Here is a 20,895-nt window from a genome sequence, read left to right as displayed (position 1 = left end):
CTTCTCAAATTTCCCTCCGGCATCTGAGTCCTTGCCACACCTGGCTCATCAGACGGTCCAGTGTGAGGGCCTGGCCTGCCCCCTGTCACAGCTGGGTCCTTGGGGCCAGGGCTGTGGCTGGCACCCCGCACATGCTCAGGACATATTTGCTGAGTGAGCTCATTGGGCAAACTATTTCTGTTGTGTAACCGGTTTCTTTCTTGTTATTAACAACAGTGTGTGGCCTTCTTCCATGCCACAGACTGAATATTTGTGTCTCTACCCCAAATCCCTGTGTTGAAACCCTAACCCCCCAATGCTCTGGAGTGAGGAGGGAGGCCTTCTGAGGACTTAGTGCCCACAGGCCCTTGCACCTTCCACCCAAGGAGACCACAAGCAGACGAGGCACCTTGACCCTAGGCTTCCAGCCTCCTGGACTGTGAGAAATCCATGTCTGCTGGGTGACTAGTAGCCCGAACAGACTGACATTCTCCCTCAATCCAAATAGGCCCACAGCAGGGCCCCAGGAGCTTCAGCCCCCCAGGCGCCAAATCCGGCGGCCGCCTGTTGTATAAATAAAGTTTAACTGGAACAGAGGTTCACAGACTGTCCGTGGCTGACAAGAGGAGAGCTCGGTAGCTGTGACAAAGCCTAAATACTTACTAGCTGTTCCTTTGAGAAAATGTTTGCCAAGCCCTGGTCGGCTGCATCAGTGTGATGTCACCCCGCTCCCACCGCCTCACCCCTGCACCTGGCTAACCCAGCTCCCGCCAGCCCAGGTCACCGGAGGGACCAGCTGATCGAAACAACCATTCCTAATTTGTTTGACTCACTCCCATTTGGCTCTTTTGATGCTTCCAAATCGTGGATTTTTAGAGCAACAAGGAAGCATCCTCACTTTGGACGACCAGCGTTTCAAGACGCGGTGGTTCCTACCAGCCAATTCCACGTCCCTCCCTGGGCTCCTGGGCCCTCGCCCCACAGCACTGGCCTCGAGCACACTCCAGAACCACTCAGCGCCTCTGTCTCCCAACCTGGAAAGTGGGGGTGAGAGCGGAGTCACCCCCGGGGCGGCGTGTGAGTGCGGGACTGAGAGGCGGGGAGAGGCGGCCGGCCGCACGCCTCCCCCCTGGCCCTGCTCCTCCTGTGGCAAGCCAGGCGGTTGTTGGGGAAGGCGTGTGGACACTGCAGCAGCAGGGGTGCAGTGCGGGAACCAACAGGATTTTCAGAAAGGGAGCGAGGCTCATGTCTGGCTGGGTGCTTCTTTTTATAAGCTGGTTGCAAACCTACCCTCTTCCTTCGTTTCTTTCCTCCCAAGAAATGCTATTTTATCTCAGAACATCTGAAACCTTCTCGATCAGATTGTTTTCCTACAGGATGTGGCATTGATCTTACTTGAGAAATCAGACCACTGCACCCAGAAGGGCCACCGTGGCTGGGACAACACAGAGGTCCGCGGTCCTGCTGGGCCTCGGACCCATGGCCACCTGTCAGCACAGCGTCGCAGAGCTGGGACTGAGGCGGGTCTCACCTCACCCCACAAACCTGCCTACAGCACACACAGATCACACATGCACACACAGACACTCACACGACGTGGACGCACAGGCAGACATCCCTGAACACAAACACGGTCGGACATGAGGAGCCCTGACAAGACCCCTTCTCCTCCAAGGGAACTGTGTCCCTGACCTTGGTGCCTTCCCACATTCAGTCCCTGGTTGCCATCCCCTCCTGCCCTGAGTCCCTGCCACGCAGGTGATGTCATCTGTGTTATCAACAAGACCCTGGCTCAGAGAGTGTGATGCCTTGCCTGAGGTCACATAGCAGGGACAGAGCTAGGATTCTACTTGGACCCTGTGACTCCCCTCAGAACACAGTGCTGAACCGTTCCTTGGCCCACCCTGGCCTCCCAGTGTGTCTCAGGGGCTTTGCTGTTCCCCCACCCCCAAAAAGTCACAGCCAACTGTGAGGGCACGGAGCACTTGGCCACCTGAGCCCCTTTGCCTTCAGCTGAGTCCTCAGAGCCCCCCGTGAGTGAGACAAAGCGGCCAGGACCTCTGCCCAGGGCCACAGTCCAGATGCTGTCCACAACCAGCTGTCCCTCTCCTGGGTTAGGGAGAGGTGCTCAGGGCTGACCCTGGGGACTCCAGAAGCCTGCTTCGTCAGGGCAGGTGATCTGGGGGGTAGGGAGGAGGTCGGGAGAGAGAAAACCCACAAGGAGCCATGGCGACCTAAGGTCTATACCCTAACCTCGGCCTGATGCTCACTTCTGCTCTCTTCGAGTAGAAGCCGCTGGGCCCAACGCACAGGCCTGCGGCGGCATTGCACCAGGGCGTGGATGCCAGCTGGCGGGGCCCGTGGGGCCGGAGCAGGAGCAGGGCGACCATGAGGACACAGCTGTCTGCAGGGGCCCGGGGGTGGCAGCGTGTGGGTCAGGGCGGCAGGCAGGAGCAGGGTCCCCAGGGCTGGCGTCTCCAGTGGATGGACGTGCTTTTCTTCCCGCCTGACTCATCCGGGGGCTTTTGATGATATTCTCGGTGCCAGCGGCCTGCACGGAGCTTTGACACTGCCGCCGTACCCTGTCCCTTTCATCACTGACCCACTTTTGCCTGGTGCTCCCCCGAAAGCACCCCCCTTCCCCTCCCTGGCAGGAGCTGACCAGCCGCGATGCTGCCTTCCATCCGGCCCCCAGCACTCTGGCCCCTGCCACTGTGGGAACAGGTGGGAAAAGGAGGGTGCCCGGCTGGGGCCCCGCAGCTGGGGCAGGGGAGCCAGGTCTCACACACCTCTTCGCCCTGCCCCACACGGCTCCCCGGCCGCAAGCCCTGGCCCTCAGTGTTCTGGAGGCGCAGCCCTGAGAAGGTGGACGCAGAAGTGGGGGCCACACTCGGAGCCCCTCCCGGGGAGGGGGGGCCGGAGAAGACTCCGGAAGGCCAGGCCTCTCTTCCTGTGCCGATGGCCCTTCTCCAGGCCCCAGGCCACCAGACAGTCCTCCTGTGGCCTGGCCACAGGTAGCTGGTCCTCGCGGGCAGCCCCGGGCCTGCACGGCTGCCCCGGTCAGCCGTTCCCCATGCCCAGGCCTTCGAATCTGCTGTGTTCCAGTTCCGGGTCCCCGTTTACCTGTGAGGGCTCATTCAGCTCCACCCTGAGGGCACCCCCAGGGCCTAGTGCGCAGTAGGTGCTCAATGTGTATTCTGCACCCCCTGCTCTATCCCGTCCCAGGACCCCATGGGGAGAAAGAGGAGCTGCCAGCCCCTGCTGGCAGGGGACTCTGAGCCTGCCCCTTTTTTTCGATATTGAGAGAGAGCAGGGGCAGAGGGAGAAACAGGCTCCAGCCCCCCCCCCCCAGCAGGGAGCCCAGTGTGGGGCTCGATTCCAGGACCCCGGGATCATGACCTGAGCCGAAGGCAGACGCTTCACCGACTGGGCCACCCAGGCGCCCCCTTATTGTCATTATTGATGTCCCCTCCCGTGACCTGTGAGGCAGACATGTGCCCAGGACACTACAGTGAGGGGAAAGGAGGTCCGCTAGAGCCTGGGTCTGGAAACCCTTCAGAATGAAAACCCTGGGAAGGCAAAGATGGATATAGTTTGTTCTGCCGTTTCCTGCTTGCCCTGCACCCTGGGACCAGCCTGGCACACAGTAGGTGCTAAATAAATACTTGAATGAATGTCTCTTCTCCCCTCATCCGTTATCCTTACAGAACTGCTTCCATACCACTTTCTACTTCCCCAGGCCCACCCGCCCATCTGTCTGCCCCATCATCGGGCTCTGCTTACTTTTTGGGGCCCCCTCCCGTGGTTCCTAGTGCTCGGCTGGCACTCGGTGCTTGTTGAAGGGGAGTCCCCCAGACGGTCAGTGCCCGGGAGGCCCAGAGCCACACTGGTTCAGCAAGCTCGGTATGTCTGGTCTCGTGCTAAGCAAGAGAGTACCGATTCTGGCTGAGGGAGTCACAAAGGACCAAACACTGGGAAACCCCCCAAACTGGTGGGGGTGACTCCCAAGCCCATGGTGAGGATGTTGAGGCTGCATGCATCACCAGGGATGAGACCCAGCCTGGAACAGGGCACAGGGAGCCTGGCCACGTGGCCAGGGTGCTGTGAGGAGGTGGGGCAGGGAACAGTGCCTCCAGCTCCTACAAAAGAGGCGAGTTCTGCTTCTCACAAGACTCAGAAACAAACTCCCAATGTGAATTCTGACGCCGAAGGAGCCAAAGAGAATAACCCACGTCCACTACGGAGGCTGAGCTGTGGTCTTCCTACTACACCACACTGTCTCCTAAACGACAGCACCCCATCCTCTCTCCAGCCCAGACCCTCAGGGCACAAGCAACCCTCAGGGAGTCTCAGTAGGTAGAGCATCTGACTCGATCACAAGGTCATGAGTTCGAGCCCCATGCTGGGTCTAGAGATTACTTAAAAAAAAAAAAAAAGATACAAGCAAGCCTCAAAAGGAAAAGAATAAACCAGAAAAAAAATCTGTCAACATATGACAGAAGGCAAATTTTCTTAATATGCAAAGAGCTGCTACAATTCAAGAAAATGACAGACATCACAATAGAAAAATGGACAAAGGATGTGACAAACCACAAAAAAAGACAATTTGCCAGCAAATATGAGAAGAGAGGCTCAGCTTCACAAACAAAAAATACAAGTTAAAACAGCAGCATTCCAGAGGCGCTGGGCGGCTCAGTCAGCTAAGCGTCTGCCTTCAGCTCAGGTCGTGATCTCAGGACCCCTGGATGGAGCCCCGCGTCAGGCTCCCTGCTCGGTGGTGGGTCTGCTTCTCCCTCTGCTTCTGCTCCCCCCACCCCACCCACCCCACTGCCCATGTCCTCTCTCTCAAATAAAATAAAAATCTTAAAAACGAGAACAGCGGCATTCCAGTGTTCCCCCTGTTGAAACCAAATGTCACCCATCCCTTCACGGGGTCCCTGTAGACATGGGAGAGAAGTGAGGGAGACCTGGGTGGGCAGGCACAATACAGTACAACACACAGTGGGATTCCGTGTGCTTCTGATTGATTATTTAGGTCATCTCCACCCCCCACGTGGGGCTTGAACCCACGACCCCGATATCAAGAGTCACATACTCTTCTGACTGAACCATCCAAGTACCCCCCATTTTTCATAAAAACAAAAGCCCCCCCCCAACAAAACAAAACCAAAAACTAAAGGCCCAGATGTTTTGTTTCTTCCTTAAAGATCTGTTTACTCATTTTAGAAAGAGAGCAAGAGCACAAGCGGGAGGGGCAGGAGAGGGAGAGAATCCCAAGCCTGATGCAGGGCTCGGTCTCACGACCCCGAGATCACGACCTGAGCCAAAATGAGTCATTAGCAGCCCCGCCCAGGGGCCCCAAGGCCCAGGTGTTTCTACAACAACGTAACTTTACATAAACCACTGTGGGCAGAGGCACAAGTCATTCTAAGGGCTTGGAGGGCGGAGGTAGAAAAGGGACACTTTTTATGCTTTCCTCTCTTCTGCACTTTTTTTTTTAACAAAGAGCATACTTTTCTTCTGTAACTTAAAAAAAGAAACAATAAATAAATAAGTGAACACCCAGAAACCATAAGAGAAAACCTGATGGGTACAACTACCTACAAATGAAAAACCGAACACGTGAGACGTGAGAAAAGAAGTAAAGAGCCCCCAGCCCTCTGCAGGCTCCCGCACCCTCTTCTACTCTCTGGCTCAAACGGAGTTGAGTCAAGTGGGAAAAAGGCTAAGTAATCAAAAACAACTGAAGTTTTCCTCTAAATCACAAGTTTCAAGCAAGTGGAAATTAGTGTTAAAAACATTTTAATTCTTCCTTTTAAAGATATAATTGTAGATATTTTAACAAAGCAACTATAGGATATAGATTCAAAATGCAACTCATCCTGGAAGGTGGCACCCACTGTTTATCTTCTCTCCAGAGTGAAAAATACCGTACAGTAACTTCAAGGTAATGAAAAAAGGAGAAAGACAGCTTGGGAAGATTACAGAAAAACCCTCATGTCACATTAGAAAGAAGAAAAATTAACAATAAATTGAGAGAAAATATTTGCAACTCCTATCAGAGCAAGCGTGATCTGTAAACAGGCAGAGAGGTGAACGTGCCCTGTGGGCCACCTTGTGGGCGGCTCCAGCCGGCAAACCCCTGCTGGCTGCCATGGGCATTGCTAGCAACACCCCTGCACCCACTTTGGGAATCCGACACCAAAATGCACCTACCACCCACAGATGACCGTCCGGACCCCCACCCACTTCTCGGAGGGGCGATGGCCACGTAAGGAGCCCACGCCCACTGACGGGAGTTGCACCCAGGGGCAGAAAGGGTTAAAGGAAACAGTGCCCGTTGGTTTTCGAATTAACCACACACACAGGTGAAGGCCCACCACAGCTGGGTCCCCTGCTCAGGGGCATCTCAGGGGAGGCCTTGGTTGGTGGAATTCAGTTCCTCACCCAGAAAGGATGGAGGCCGTTTCCTCGTTGCTTTGTGGCTCCCCAGCGGCTGCTCCCTCAAGGCTGGCCCCGCCAGACACATGGTGGGGTCAGGAGCCCCCTCCCAGGCACAGTTCTGCCCACACTCAAGGGGAAATTCTCCAGGTAGCAGAATCCTGCTACCCCGGGGCCAGGTAATGGCCCGTGGACGAAGGACCCTCTCACCCTGGCGGTGGCGAGTGCTGCCTTGGAGCAGACACACAGACACAGAGGGTACAGTTCTCCAGCCCCCGTGCAGCACCTGCATTCCTACCAAGTGTGAGTTCACGCTCAGTCTGTCTCCCTAGTTACAAGGTCTTGGTCATGACCCAGGGCTCCACCAGGGAACCAGCATAATTTGGGGTTTGGACGCTGGTCAGCAGCACCTCGCAGGGAGACTTCCTCAGCCTCAGGACAGGCCGGGCTGGGGCTCGCTGCTTCCCTGACGGCACCACAGCTCGGACCAGCTGAGCTCCCCACCCACAATCATGCCCCGTACCAGACTCACCTAAGGGTCCCTGGGTCAGTCCCAGCCGAGAGCACTCTGGACTGTAGGGAGGTGTCATTCCTCACAGCCTGAGATCAGGGAGTCTAGGGTGGATCCAGCGGTTGGGCCCTGGCGCCTTCCAAAGCCCCCTTGAACCTCCTGTTGGCTCACGGGCCCCAGGTACACAGGATGAAGCTTACTTCCTGCCCGGCTTCACCAGATGGCACGTCTAGCTTACCAAACACCCATGGCACTGAGCTGAGGGAGGGAGCGGGACTCGGGGAAGCGGCCGAGTCAAGGTGACCCAACAGAGCTGCCGCCACCACTGGACAAGGTGAGAAGTGCTGACAGCCCAGCGGACAGGGTCCTACTGCCCGGGCCCCTCCCCAGGCCTTTCTCCAGCATACTCACCAGCAGGTGCCTGACCTGTTCCAGGCGCTTCTTGCATCTGGGAAGGCCCTTCACTCTGGTGGCACAACGCCAGAAGGGGGACAGGGCATGTGACTGGAAGTGAAGCAACGCCTAAGGGGACGTGAATGTTTCTTCCCCTCACCCCCAAGGCTAGAGCACAGGGGCCCCTGGCCTGCACTGACCTGGAGGCCTGGGCTCCCCAACCCGTGAAGACCACAGCCAGGGGTCTGGCACCAGGGAAGGGCCACCTGCCACTGGGCAGCTTGAGCCCAGCTCCTTACAGGTTTCTCAGCACAAACCAGAGGGAACCCTGGCCACCAGGCCATCCAGAGGCAGCCCGTCTCATTCCCTCTGCCCGGGATTGTGAGGGACGAAGCTAAGGTCCTAGTCCCTCCACAACTTCCAAATGCAGAAAAGGAGCATGGAAATCAGTACCTCGTAAGTAGCATTTCACATGTGAAAAAAAGCAAACAGCCTTCCAAATCATCTGTTTATAGACGAAAACCTACTAGGGATTTGGTTCCAAACAGGAACCGGTGCAGGACACCAGCGGCATAGCTGTTGGCATTCACGGTTAGTGAAGATCTACGCCAGCAGAGCTGGGACATCCACACCTTACAGCCCCCAAAACGGACCCACCTCAACCTCTCACTTGCAGAAACCACGCGGTGGTTTCAAAAGAACACGGGTGCCTGACTGCCACACGGGGTCCAGCCTCCAGCCTTCCTCTGGCATGGACACTCAGGCTGCCCTGGCTGTCTAGCTGCCACACAGGCACAGTAGCCTGAAAACGGGTTCTGGGCAGCCCAACCCCAGCCATCCACACCAGAGCCTGCATGCACAAGTGCAGACAAGCCCAGGAAGATCTGGCCCCAAACCCCGAATTGCTCAGGGAATTGCAAACTACTCTGGTCTAACAATTACTCTCTGCAACACCTCCACCAGAGAGGTACTCGAGTCGTGCAGTCAACAGTCCTAAATATACCGTCCCTCCGGCCAGGTCGCAGGCCCCCAAGTTCTCGCCCCCAACCCGAGAAGACCACGATCACACGGACACCACAGGCATCACTGAGTTGTTAACTGCACTTTATTTTTTCTTTTCAACGTCCTGTTCTGCAGCTTCCTTGGCCCTTTTAGCCCGGATGCCGAACAGCCGGGCATTGGCACGGGCCATGCGAAGACTGGCGAAGGCCTTGAAGCTCTTCTCCTCCTCTGTGAGGACTCTGGCTTTCTCCTTCTTGTAGACCTGAACCGGGGCACAGGGTGCGTCAAACCCTTGCCTAGGATCTAACGTCAGCAGAAACCTTGCAGGAGGAGGCAGCAGGCTAGGTCTGCCCACCCACTGCTGCAAGGCCACACTGAGGCCAGGAAGGAAAGGCTAGAACGACATGACCTGGAATGTCACCCCAAACACACAGGAGCAACCACCTCAGATGTGTGCAGTGCTGGGCCTACCTCTCCTGCCAGACGGCCCTCAAGGGCCCAGTCGTTTGTGCGACCACCACCGTGTCCAGGGAGTGACCTGGACTTTCCAAATAGTGGGAAGTGTCTGTGACAAGCGAGTCCCCAAAGATGAGGACAAGGCCCTCCCTCCTCAAGGGGCCCATCTGCTAAGAATGCAGGATAAGTTCCTCCCTGAGTCAAGAGCTCTTTTTTGCAAACCTATAAAACTTGAGAGAGACCTCACTGCCACCCTTCAACCCAAGCCCCACCCCAAAGCGTTCACGGGTTGGTCCTCCAGACACCCCCACTTACATTCCGGATGGGCATGACTGGCCCCGTCAGCTGGGTAGCCACCTTGAGTTCTTCCGCCTGTTTGAAGAAGGAAGTCACCTGGGCTCAGGTCGCACACCCAAGGGCTGCAAACTTACAGCCCCCCTTCTTGCCAGATGTCCCCGCCTACTGCTGCGCACAGGTGGCGGGCCTGGGTCCCTGTCCCATCGGCTGACCGCGGAAGCACAGGCCGGACCCACCACGTGTGAACCCCGATGCAGGCTGCGGCGTGTGAGGCCAGCAGCACGCCAACTCCTAGGAAGCCAGCGCGCGTCAGAAGACAGAAGGCTTTCGGCTTCAAACTCCAGAAACCTAGCTCGCAGCCGAGCAGCCTCCTCCCCCCCGCCCCGGGGGCCTCCTCGGCCTCCTCGGCCTCCTCGGCCTCCTCGGCCTCCTCCCCCTCCGCCCCCTCCCCCTCCCCGCGCGGCGGGGGCACTCACAGAGCTGTCGCCCTTCTTGGGCGCCGACGGCTTCCTGGGGAAGAGGATGAGCTTGGAGCGGTACTCCTTCAGCCGCTGCACGTTGGCCTGCAGGGACTCCGTGGACTTGTTCCGCCGTCTCGGGTCCACCGAGATCCCGATGGTCCGGGCCACCTTCTTGTGGATGCCGGCCACCTGCCCCGACACACACACGGATGCAGCCCCCGGGGCCCCCGCGGCGCCGCGCGGCCGCCGGGCGCTCAGCCGTCAGATGGAAAAGGGTTCGAGCGTACTTTCATCACGGAGTACAGCGATTCCGGAGACCGTCATCACGGACCGCGCGCCCCCCGAGCCCCCCGCGCGCCGGCGCCCCCACTCACCCGGAGCTCCTCCAGGCTGAAGCCCCTGCCGGCTCGCACTCTGGTGTGGTACCTCACCGTGGGGCAGCGCACGAGGGGCCGGACGGGCCCGGACGCGGGGCGCGGGGCGAGGCGGCGGGCCTTGGCCTGCCGGGCCTTGCGTCTGCGCACACAGGGCGGTCGGCTCGCTCACCCCCGCCCCGGACGCCCCCGCCCCGGACGCCCCGCGCCCCGCGGGCGCCCCCGCCCCGGACGCCCCGCGCCCCGCGGCTCACCTGCGGATCTTCCGCGCCGGCTGGTTGAACCACGTGGCCACGCGCCGCTGCCAGTCCTTGTGGAAGTGGGGCTTCAGGATCATGCCATTCCGGCTGGGCGCCATGGCTGCTGCCGACGGGCCTGCGGGCGCGGGGAGCGAGTCAGGGCCCGGGCCACGGCCCTCTCCCGTCTGCGGCGCGGTCCCGGAGCCCCTCTGCAGCCGCGCCCGGAGCAGCCCCACGCCGATGGCCGCGGATGGCCGCGGATGGCCGCGGATGCGGCCCGCCGCCGCCGCCAACGGCCCGCGGACGCGGCACACTCACCTCCTCCCGGGGAGCACGGCCAGCGGAAGAGGCCCGGCGCCGCCAGGCACCCTGGGATGCTGCTGGGCCCAGCTAATCAGAAGCGCCGACGCTCTCCGGCCAATCAGAGCCGGGAGCCGCGGAAGTGACGCGCGCGCGGCCCCCCCCCCCCCGGCCCTGGGCGAACATGGCGTCTCCCGCGCGCGGCGCTCCGGAAGCGGAGCCGTGCTGGGCCCGGGGCGGGCCGCCGAGGGGCTCCGCGGCTCTGCAAGAGGGGCGGCCAGGCCGGAGGAGAGAGCGGCGCTTTAAGTGCCATCTTCCCCGCGTCCGCGCGTCACGGGACTCGGTACGTGCCCCAGCCCTAGAACGTCGCGGCCCGTTCCGGTCTTTGTGCCTCCGTCTTTTTCGAACATTTGTACTTCTCTCTTTAAAAAAACCCAATTATTATTTGAAGAGCGCGCGCGGGGACGGGCGCGGGGAGAGGGAGAGGCCGACTCCCCGCTGGGCCGGGGCCGGGGCTCGATCCCAGGACCCTGACACGGGCCCGAGGCGAAGGCAGGCGCTCCACCGCCGGAGCCGCCGGGCGCCCCTTGGGCTGCTTTCCTGCTCCGAGCTGACCCTTGCTGAGCTGTTTCTGGGGGGCACACTTCTGTCGTACGTCCCTCCCGCGCGTCTTCACGCGGCGCGCCCGCCTCTCCTTGCAGGGCTCAGCTCCCTTCCCGGCGTCGGGCGGCCGCAGACGGCCGCCTGCGGGGACGAGCGTCAGAAGACGAGGCCGGGCGGCCGGGCGCACCCCGTGGCCTGTGCGCGCGCGTCTCCCCTTCCAGGGCGAGCTAGGACAGCGCCTGTACGTCCCGGGAACCTCCTTTCCCGCTCTCGCCCCAAGCAGCGGGCCTCTTTCTAGTAAGACAACGTTCCCAGAGCTTCCTGACGCCGAACGAGCCGCTGCAGACTTGTGTGCGTCCCCGAGTAAAGAGGCTGCTGGAGAGGACTTTTGCTGAGGCGCGCTTGGGTGCTGGAAAGACCGCGCTGGGATGCCCCGAGGGGCCGCAGGGTGTGGCCGGGGGCACGGGGCGCGTGTAAGCCAGGGGCCCGTGCAGTCTTCAGACGCACTGCGCCTACGTGCAGGGCTCCCACCCTGGCCCTGCCTTTTTTTTTTTTTTTTTAAGATTTATTTATTTATTTGAGAGAGAATGAGAGAGAGAGAGCACGAGAGGGAAGAGGGTCAGAGGGAGAAGCAGGCTCCCCGCTGAGCAGGGAGCCGATGCGGGGCTCGATCCCGGGACTCCAGGACCATGACCCGAGCCGAAGGCAGTCGCTTAACGACTGAGCCACCCCGGCGCGCCAGCAACAGTTGTTAGCAAATGCGACGCAGTGAGCGAAAGCGCCTCTCACAACCTTGGAAGCGGTATGTGTCCGTGAAGTGAAGGTGAGGTTTAAAGTCTCTTTGGTCGCTGCCACTTTCATGAGCGCAGATGGGCTAAACTGGAGGGTCAGTGACCAGTCACTAAGAAGGTGGCTGTGGAGTTGGCTTGGGTTCCACGTTTGTACTAGTTTCGAGGCGCTGGGCACGTTATTTAACTTTCCCTTCTGTGAAGCGGGACGACTGGCTGTGTTCAGGCCACAGAACAGAGCACGGCGCCCAGCACAAGATAACCACACACAGCTCTGCTTCCGTGTGACGTGCTAGGATCCGCTGTGGCAAAGGCGGTACAGGAGAGGAGCACGGAAGAGAGCGGGTGGTCCCTCATTCAGTCCTCACGGAAACCTTGAGAGGGACTCTCCCCCATCTGATTTCACTTTTTTCGAGTGGCACCGGAGCTTGACCCCACACTCTATTGTGGCAGCGCAACTGCAGCAGAGTGATGCTGGAGAAAACCCTTGTTGAATAAACACTTGCCTTGGCCCATGCCATATTCCTTTGAATACAGTCTATCAAATGGTAGCCTGCACCTCCCATTTCTTTCTCAGACCCCTTTCAGTGGATCATTGCTCTTACTAATCTCAAACACATTCCTATCCCTACCCCCAGTTTCTTTCTGGACAGACTCCCGGACTCATGCAGTTCCATCTGCCACCTGAGCTCCAGCCGCTCATAGTTAAGATGTGGCCATCGGTCACTGGTCGGGGGACAGAGGTCTGAAAATAGAAACACTGCTCAGAATCAAGTTAGCGGTAAGAAAGTGAAGTTGTAATTCAAAGATCTTGGTCTCCAGCACACACACCATGCCAGATGCAGATTTCAGCATCCCATGCTTGAATACTCCACACACCCACTTCCTTTGGAAAGTGCGCAGAATAGTGAGGTGAAACTGGTGCTGATGTGAAATCCTGCTGGGGACAGGCTCGGCTTTCTCGTTGGGAAAGAAGAGTGAACTTTATCAACCGTTAAGCAGGAGTCCTTCTGATACAAAGACTTGGCTGGCTCAAGCATTTTAGAAATCAGTAGCTATAGGGACAGGCCCCGTCCTAGGCACAGATTTCCACAGCCACGGCTCTGCTCCAGGCTTTTGTCCCCAACTTTGGCCTGCAAGGGCCACTGAAAGAGCTCGCTAATGCCCCTGGGAACTGCACTCAAGGTGGCCAGCGATTCCTGGGTGGACACCCCTGAAGGTGTGGGAGGAGCTCGGGACAGTTTCCCAGAATTGCCATGCAAGACTGAGCCCGTTCCTCACAGCGGAGCCTGCTCATTCAGTACCTGTACCTACCTGACTGGTGTCCTGCCGCTGGTGCTGCGGGTGTTGGCTTCAAAGAAATCCCACTTAAACAGTCAATAGTAGTGTGTGGAGCCCTCTCAGACATACACCTTGAGTTCTTAAATGAATATCATAGCAGCAAAGTGATGTTATCGTGTTTTGGGGGGCTAAAAGATATATCCCAAAACACCATGCAAAAGTTAGCATGCTGTGTCGTATAAATACGGCATATAAATACGTTGAGTTAGGAAAAGCCGTAGCCCGACAACAGCTAAAGGACAGGATGATGTTTGCTGCTTAATCACAGAACCCCTACGCCTCCAGCATCACAGCCGTCCGGAATCGTGGCCTACACAAAGATCAGCTGCAGGCTAACTCAGTCCCCTAACCTGCAGGAGCGCTCGAGGTCAGTGAAAGGCGACAGGGAGAACATTAGAATCATAATCATAAATGTTTTATTTAAAAGTTGCTTAGAGTACGATCTTAGAAGTTCTCACCGTAGAAAATACCTGCATGATGACCTATGTTAACTAGGCTCATTGTGATCATTCTGCAATACGCATGAACGTTGCATCGTTATATCGTGCACCTGAAACGAATGTGTGTATCATTTATACCAAAACAAAAAATAAGCTTTGAATGAGCATAACAAAACAATCATAAGCGTTTGTTGATGAGTATACATTACAGTGGAGGGCAGTTTATATAATTTAAGAACATATGTTAATTTCTCTTAGTACTTTCCTGTCTTCTGAGGATGACTGCATTAAATATACGTGTTTACTTAAAAAGCATTTGTCTTTCTCGGGGCGCCGGGCTGGCTCAGTCGGAAGAGCATGTGACTTTTGATCTCCAGGTCGTTTGTCTTTCTCGGGGTGCCTGGCTGGCTCAGTCAGAAGAGAATGTGACTTTTGATCTCCAGGTTGTGAGTTTGAGCCCCACGTTGGGGTATAGAGATTACTAACAAACAAACAAAAATGTGTCTTTCTCAGTGTGTTCCAGAAGCTACAGCCAGGCCGTGTTATACCAGCTGTGCTGGGGGGAGGGCAGAGGGTCAGGGCTGCAGCTCGAGCGTTGAGCACACAGGCTGCCCAGTGTGGTCTGGCTGCTCAGGGACCCACGTGCAGTTGGAGAAGGCTCCTTATGGGAGGTGAGAGGCAGGCTCAGTCCATGAGGATGTAGCGGGGGGAGTAGAACTTCTGGCACTCTTCTTGAGTACCAGATATCTGATGACCTGGAGGTGACATCACTTAGGACCAGTTGGAGGACCAAAGTTTGCAAACACCTGGCTTCTACCAGTCAGCACAGAGATTCCCTCCCGGCGTGGCTGTGAGCCTGCTCACACCTGTGAGTGCTAGGGAGACAGGCTGCACTGGTCTCCACTGGGGTGAGGGGGCCACTTTCCATGCCATTTACATTCAATTCGTAAGTATCTTCGGGCACACGGCAAAGGCCACTTTAATGGTCAAGTACAGGGGGGATGAGCTTGACCACATCCACCGTTAGGGTACCGAGGGTGCCGGCCTGGGCACAGAGACCAGAGCCCTCCTAAACACATCCCCATCTTTGGAAACAAATTTGGGGAACTAGGGTCAATGCACGAGTGCCCTGTCGGAGCTGCCCTCCCTCAGGTGTGACCTGTACCTGCCCACATGCTGCCATTGGCTGTGGGACGGGCAGCAGAACACCCCATTCTGTCAGGAAGTGCCACTGCAGGGAAGGCAGAAGCTATGAGAGCAGCAGGTGCAAGCACCTGAGTGCGTGCTGCACACCCCTGGGGACAAGGAGCCAAGTGCACCCCACTTGCTGTAGTGAGGGGGTGTCCTAGGGCCTCTACCCCAGATTCCTACAAAAGGGGCTCTTCAACCGGTTATCATGTGGCTGAAATCACAAACCGAAACACATGACCCTTTGTCGGGTTACAGCTGGTCGTGTGGTGCAAAGACGGACTTTCCACGCACATAATTTGACTAGAAAGTACCGCAGCAGGTCTCAGGATGTCTGTCCCCTCCCCACCAGCACGCGGAGGCCAGACCCGTGAAGAGAGGCTGTCATGCTCGCATCCATACAGCAGCAGGTGGCAGTGTTTTCCTGCTCTAGAGCCCAGTGCTGTCCCCGGCGCTGACCCCGTGGGTGCGTGAGCACAGGGACAGGGCCCAGCGAGGGAGGACGGCAGCAGGCAGCTCAGGGGGGCCTTTCGCCGCAGATGCCGTCAGCACTCCCACGAAGTCAGAGGAACTGAAGACACAGCCCCCGCACACGCCCCAGGCAGGACGGAACAAGCTCCTCGGGGCCCGCATGCTGCGCTGCCCCTGGATCTACCCAGCACCCACAAAACGACAGCGTCACCACCCTGAGAGCTTGAGATCCACACGCGCACCTGCACCCAGCACGGATAACCTTCCCCACGGGGAAAATGATCTACAAACAGCTAAATCGTCTGCAGGGACGTTTACTACTCACAGGGAGGGAAGTCAGTAAAGAGATCTCAGAAGCCTTTCAGAGACCAGTGAGGGCTGCGAGGAGGTACAAGTCTCAGTGGGTCTGAGTAAGGCGTTCCCTTCCCGCGTCCAGCAGGAACGCCACATCCCGAGGCACAATCAAGGAGGACTAACTACTTGGGCTAAGATGGCTCCTCCCCTCAAAGTGGGGGCTGCTGAGGTGCCTCCTCCTCCCCCACGTCTTGCTTCTCCCTCTCCGCGTCACTCCACCTCTGAGGAGCGATCATCTTCTTGGGCCCGTGAGGTGGCGGACCGATGAGGGCCTCGATATCCTCGTAGTGTATCACTTCCTTCTCCAGCAGGGCATTCGCCAGCTGAGGGAACAAACAGGGCAGTGTGTGAGCCCCAGACAAGGACACACAAGGGCCTTTTGAGAGGAGAGCACCCAGGAGAGAGGGGGTGTCTGGGAGCGGGACGCCCCGGGCAGGCCACTTTCCCAGGGAAGCAGCGTAAGCAGCCAGCTCAAGTAAAGAATCCCTCCCTGTCTCGACCTTGGAGATGGTCTCCCAGCTGCCAGCCTCATTAATTTTTCTGCTTCCCTTCCAAGTCTGTTTTCGGGGGCAACTTCAACTTCCTTTACCAAATAAGGTGTGTGTGTCTGCATGTGGGGGAGCAAGGGGAGGCTGGACTGTGGGAAGAGGGGTGCTGGTGTGGGAAGGGAGCCTCAGCCTCTCTAGGTGTGGTCGTGGAGAACATGCTGAGTGAACTGTGTGCGCGCGCTGCACCAGCAGCCCGTCCTGACGGCTCAGTCTCGGACACAAGGAACGCAGTCCTGAGCACCCCTGACGGGTGCGGCCGCTTCGTCCACAGACCTGGTTTGGTATGTTGCTCAGCCCTGTAACCCACCAGTGGGGCAGAGGCGGGACATCCGGCTCCTGCACAGGGAGCCTGAGTCCTGCACACATGCGGCACTTGGGCCTTGTTAACAGCCGATTCTGGCTCAGTCCCTGCACTGCTCACACACACCCCTGGGGAGGCAGGTGCTCCTTGTCGGGGAGCAACCCCCTGAGGACACAGCATGCATGAGATCATGACCTGAGCCGAAATCAAGTCAGACGTGTAACCGACGGAGCCAGCCGGGCGCCCCTGAACCTGCAACTCTTGATGTCGGGGTTGAGAGTTCAAGCCCCACGTTTGGCATAGAGATTACTTAAAAAATAAAAATTGTAGGAAAAACTCAAGAGCTGGGAAAGAGTAAATGAGGCCGACCACACGCTGATAACCACTGGAACTTGACATTCTTAGTACTACGTTCTTCTGCCTGCTTCAAGGGACTGGCTTGATAGGTTCACAGTAAGAAGCTGAGGAGGAGGTAGGAGAAATGGGAGATTTCAGCTGAGCTGGGTGGAGCACAGAGTGGATACGTTCTCTGCGGCTCTGTGTGCCAGGAGGACTCCCGTGAGGACCATGTAGTGATGACTCTGCAGGGACAGGCCTGGCGCCCAGAACCTCACCGCCTGCAGCTTGTCCAGGTTTTCCTGCAGCACCTTCTCCGTGTGCCTGTAGGCCTTTGCCACCAGCAGCTTCGCTTCCTGCCAATGAAAGACAGCAGCTGGGTCATGCGCAGGGTGGCCGACCACACTCACCACGTCCTGTGTAGCCGGATCCTGGTGCCAGAGTTCACAAAGGAGCCACAGGGACAGGAACGCAGCTTTTCTCTCATCGTGGCCGGGAGAGCTTGGCTGCCCCTACCCCGTGCCCTGGGAATGCCCCTCAGCTCTGTCCTCTGGGCCCAAGGCCCCCTCACGCATGCGCCTGCCCTGGCCCGGTCTCCCGTGGAGCATGCAGCGTGTCCTGCAGGTGCAGCGACCACGGGGCACCACGGTATCACTGGGGTCTCTTCTATTTCCTTCCTAGTCTCACATCACGGACAATTTCACCAGAAGCCACACAAGTCCTCACCCAAGAGCAGACACTCAGTGAGTGTCAGGATTGGAACGCCTTCGATAAGACCACCACAACAGCACACTCCGCTCGGTGTGGCAGAGGGCACGGCGCCAGCACCCAAGAGAGACCCGTGCCCTAACCCCATCACAGTATGGATGCAGCCCATGCCAAGCAAGCTGTGCAGACTCACGTGGTCCATCATCTGCTGCAGGCCCTGGCTGAAGGGGCGCCGTCCAATGCCTGTGAGACCCTCCTGCGCCTCGGGAAAGGAGACGGGCCCGATGCTTGGCGCCATCCCAAACTGCTTCACCATGGAATAGGCAATGCGTGTGACCTTCCTCAGGTCGTCCTGAGCCCCTGGAGGGTGGGGGTTAAGAAAGGTTTCTTTACTGGAAGGGCCAAGTCAGGGCACGCTGCCCGCCCCCCTGCCCAGCACAGGCAAAGGACCCAGGAGACAAGTGTATCCTAACTCTGAGGTACTACCTGGGACGCACATGTGGGTTCGCTCCCCTGGCACCCTCTGGCCCATGTCCTGCTCTGCACCAGCATAGCTGTCAACACTGAACCCCGGTGTCACTGAGGAACATCTCGACTTCCTCTCTGGACATCCCAGTGAAGTAACAGCTTGAGAGCGCTGACTGAAACTGTCCCACTATTCAAATTCCTCCCTCAGATTCGCCCTCCCGCCCCCACGCGGGAGACGGTGTGAAAGCACTTCGCAAACTCCAGGACCCGCACGGGCTGGCTTCTCACCAGAAGTGACTTTGTTAAAGGAGATGTTCTCGGACACACGGCCACCCAAGGCCATGCACATGCGCTCAAACAGCTGCTCCTTGGTGAAGAGGTGCTGGTCTCTCGGAAGCATCTGAGCAAAGCCCAGCGCTGCATTTGTCCGTGGCGCGATGGAGACCTGCAGAGTGTCATGCGGCCCGAGTGAGTGGGCAGGATTTGCACTTTAAAGATGAAGAGGGGAAAAGGTACGACGGATCTTTAATGGGAGGCTTTCAAAGCAGTTAAAGCAAATCTGTACTGGCCCCATTTTTATAGCAAAGGAGAACTCTGTCGCTGAAGGACAGCTCACACACAGCTGGGCACCCCGACGGGTACATGAAGTAAAGCACAACGGCACAGACGGGCACCACACAAACCCTCGGATTCGCCGGCTTGGGGACAGTGAAGACTATCCTTGCCGCTCTGCCTCCCCGGCAGCCCAACAGCAGGTGCACACACGGGGGCGCGGGGGGGGGGGGGGAGGTGGGTGCAGCAAAGCAGGACCTGCCGCAGGAGCAACCACTGGGGCCCCGGGCAGCAGGATGACCAGCATCTAATGCCTGGAAAATCTGAAGAGGAAACTTAAATCCAACACTGAAGTAAATTACAACGTAAACGGCTGTAAAGAATGACCATATCAGTAGCTGGGACTTCACCACCTTCCCTGAGTAGTCAGCCGCAGGGCCGGGGGCAGGGATGATCTCATTACGAAAGATGTATCTTTTAGACATTACATGCAGTGAAAATTCTAAAAACAGCAAGTTTTAAATTATGATATTTACTTCATTAGGGGTTTTTCTGCATTAATTTTTATTTTAGTTTTTGAGATACTGCATTAAAGTATCTACCCTGAACCCTGCCTTCCTCACCCTCGGCCTGACCCAGATCATCGGTGATGGCAGCATCCCCCCGTCTGTCACCAGACACTGAACTCCCTGCCCGCCGCTGAGTGTCAGAGGAGCTGGCCTGATCAACAGGGCATCGTCAGACACCGGCAGACTGTGTACATGGCTGTAACAAACCCTTCTGAAAAGAAGGGCGTAAACGCCAACGTGCTAGGCTGGCGACTGCCACTTCCCACTGCTGGTGTCAGGGACCAGCAGTGCTGCAGCCCCCTCCCTGCACCGTGGGACCAGAGCACCTGCGCAGCTCTTCTCCAGGCCGTGCGTCAGGTCTGCGTGGAAGGCACCGTGAAATCTGCACCCACATTCTGGAGGAGTTGTTCTGATGTTAGTAGCAGATCGTAATAAATTTTCATCAAGTCACAAATGCCTCCAAAAGTGGTATTTTTTTATTTTTTTACTTTTTATTTTTATTTTTTTTAAAGATTTTATTTATTTATTTGAGAGAGAGAGAATGAGAGCCAGAGAGCACGAGAGGGAAGAGGGTCAGAGGGAGAAGCAGACTCCCTGCTGAGCAGGGAGCCCGATGTGGGACTCGATCCCGGGACTCCAGGACCATGACCTGAGCCGAAGGCAGTCGCTCAACCAACTGAGCCACCCAGGCGCCCCAAAAGTGGTATTTTTTTAATGTGAACCAAACTCACTTATTTTTCAGGTTAGCGGTCACCACATCAACACTTTTAGTAAACACGGCAATTCTTTAATTCCAAGAGTAACTGTGTAGATGGCAGAAGGAGACCCCAAGTCATCACGTGACTGCGATGGTCACACCCGAAAACCAGAGCCCACTTAAGACCTCCTGCCTTTTGCTTGGGGATGAGGGGATCCCACACCATCACCTCCTGCCCTGCGCCCATGTCCAGCTCACACTGTGCTTTCTCTTCAAGTAAAAACACACGGTGCTTCCAAAGTCAGCTTTGTTCAAGGGTGAGTTGGGCTTACAGCCGCCGAGACCCCAGACCCACCCGACGCGGACACCCTACCTTCATGACGGCCTCGGTGTGCTCCAGCAACCAGCCGACCAGGGCATGGCCCGACTCATGAAACGCAACCACCTTCTGTTCTTCCTTTGATAGGATCTTGCTCTTTTTGGCAGTCCCTGAAAGGGTGCACAAGGATTTGAGTTTGGGCACACAGGTGATCCGAGGTAAGCGGCCGGGCACTCCCTTGGCGTCACAGAGCTGCACCCCGTGCCATCAAAGCAGTATGGTGCCTGACATTCACCTCCTGTGCCTCTGCCCCGAGGAACACCCCAAACTGTTCCTTGTGAGGGGAGAGATGCTGTTTGTTTCTACTTCTGTGAATGCCGGGGAGAACAGACCAGCTCCTGCAGGCTTTACGAGTGCCCACCCTCAGGGGCCCACGGGGCTGCTGTGATTAGATGGGGTCCCCACCCAGGTCCAGGCTTCGCAGAGGCTCTTCCCCCGGACTTGCTGGAAGCTGCAGGCCCTTGCTAGCTGACCGCTTCCCACCTTGAGATTCTAGTCCATCTACCTCGTCTGAGCTACTGGGGAGGCTTCTCTCCGCAACCCAGGTTCCCCACACCTTCCTGCGTTCCCGTTTTACACAGCCTGGATCAGCTCTGGGTCTGGCTGTGTGCTCCGAGGGTCATCCACCTCTGTCTACTGCAAGGCTGGTTCTGAGCATCTGGACCGGAGGCCACAGCCTGTGGGATGGGCCGTACTTGA

General features: G+C 57.4%; 2 protein-coding genes, 1 long non-coding RNA gene and 1 other non-coding gene across 6 annotated transcripts in view; 1 reads left to right on the top strand and 3 right to left on the bottom strand.

Moving 5' to 3' along the window:
* Positions 1–8,411: 8,411 nt before the first annotated feature.
* On the bottom strand, positions 8,412–10,417 carry RPL13 (ribosomal protein L13). Its single transcript, XM_025860504.2, has 5 exons — positions 10,169–10,417; positions 9,915–10,056; positions 9,556–9,729; positions 9,098–9,154; positions 8,412–8,588 (listed from the first exon to the last, which is right to left on the bottom strand). Exons 1-5 carry the CDS (start codon positions 10,270–10,272, stop codon positions 8,430–8,432), a joined length of 636 nt encoding a protein of 211 aa, XP_025716289.1. The 5' UTR covers positions 10,273–10,417; the 3' UTR covers positions 8,412–8,429.
* On the bottom strand, positions 9,786–9,866 carry LOC112814843 (small nucleolar RNA MBII-202). Its single transcript, XR_003205883.1, has one exon. It is a non-coding gene; the product is annotated as a small nucleolar RNA MBII-202 (small nucleolar RNA).
* An 8-nt stretch (positions 10,418–10,425) lies between the features above and the next one.
* LOC141370821 (uncharacterized) lies at positions 10,426–19,574 on the top strand. The gene is made up of 2 exons (XR_012375226.1): positions 10,426–10,796; positions 17,505–19,574. It is a non-coding gene; the product is annotated as an uncharacterized lncRNA (long non-coding RNA).
* SPG7 (SPG7 matrix AAA peptidase subunit, paraplegin) overlaps positions 13,585–20,895 on the bottom strand; it is a 29,838-nt gene continuing 22,527 nt past the window's right edge. For 2 of the 3 annotated variants that reach the window (XM_025860500.2, XM_025860503.2), the window contains 5 exons: positions 20,191–20,306; positions 18,288–18,444; positions 17,725–17,891; positions 17,102–17,179; positions 13,585–15,961 (listed from right to left, as the gene is read on the bottom strand). In XM_025860500.2, coding sequence (XP_025716285.1) covers positions 15,788–15,961; positions 17,102–17,179; positions 17,725–17,891; positions 18,288–18,444; positions 20,191–20,306 — 692 coding nt within the window. In that variant the 3' untranslated portion in view covers positions 13,585–15,787. The remainder of the gene's footprint in view (positions 15,962–17,101; positions 17,180–17,724; positions 17,892–18,287; positions 18,445–20,190; positions 20,307–20,895) is intronic. The other variant, XM_025860502.2, reaches the window with a different exon arrangement.

This window comes from Callorhinus ursinus, unplaced genomic scaffold (genome assembly GCF_003265705.2).
Source record: "Callorhinus ursinus isolate GAN/ISIS: 27379988/994484 unplaced genomic scaffold, GSC_fseal_2.0 scaffold46, whole genome shotgun sequence".
In the NCBI taxonomy this organism is placed as follows: Eukaryota; Metazoa; Chordata; class Mammalia; order Carnivora; family Otariidae; genus Callorhinus; species Callorhinus ursinus.
The sequence above is the reverse complement of the archived record's forward strand: the minus strand, read 5'-3'. Positions and strand labels throughout refer to the sequence as shown.

What these genes read in the sequence shown, in the direction of transcription:
- RPL13 (XM_025860504.2), bottom strand. Translation starts at nt 10,272, where the DNA reads ATGGCGCCCAGCCGGAATGGCATGATCCTGAAGCCCCACTTCCACAAG. An exon ending in TCAGCCTGGAGGAGCTCCGG is followed by an intron (nt 9,730 to 9,914) that starts GTGAGTGGGGGC and finishes GTGTCGGGGCAG; the next exon opens with GTGGCCGGCATCCACAAGAA. An exon ending in CAGTCATGCCCATCCGGAAT is followed by an intron (nt 8,589 to 9,097) that starts GTAAGTGGGGGT and finishes GCCCCGGTTCAG; the next exon opens with GTCTACAAGAAGGAGAAAGC.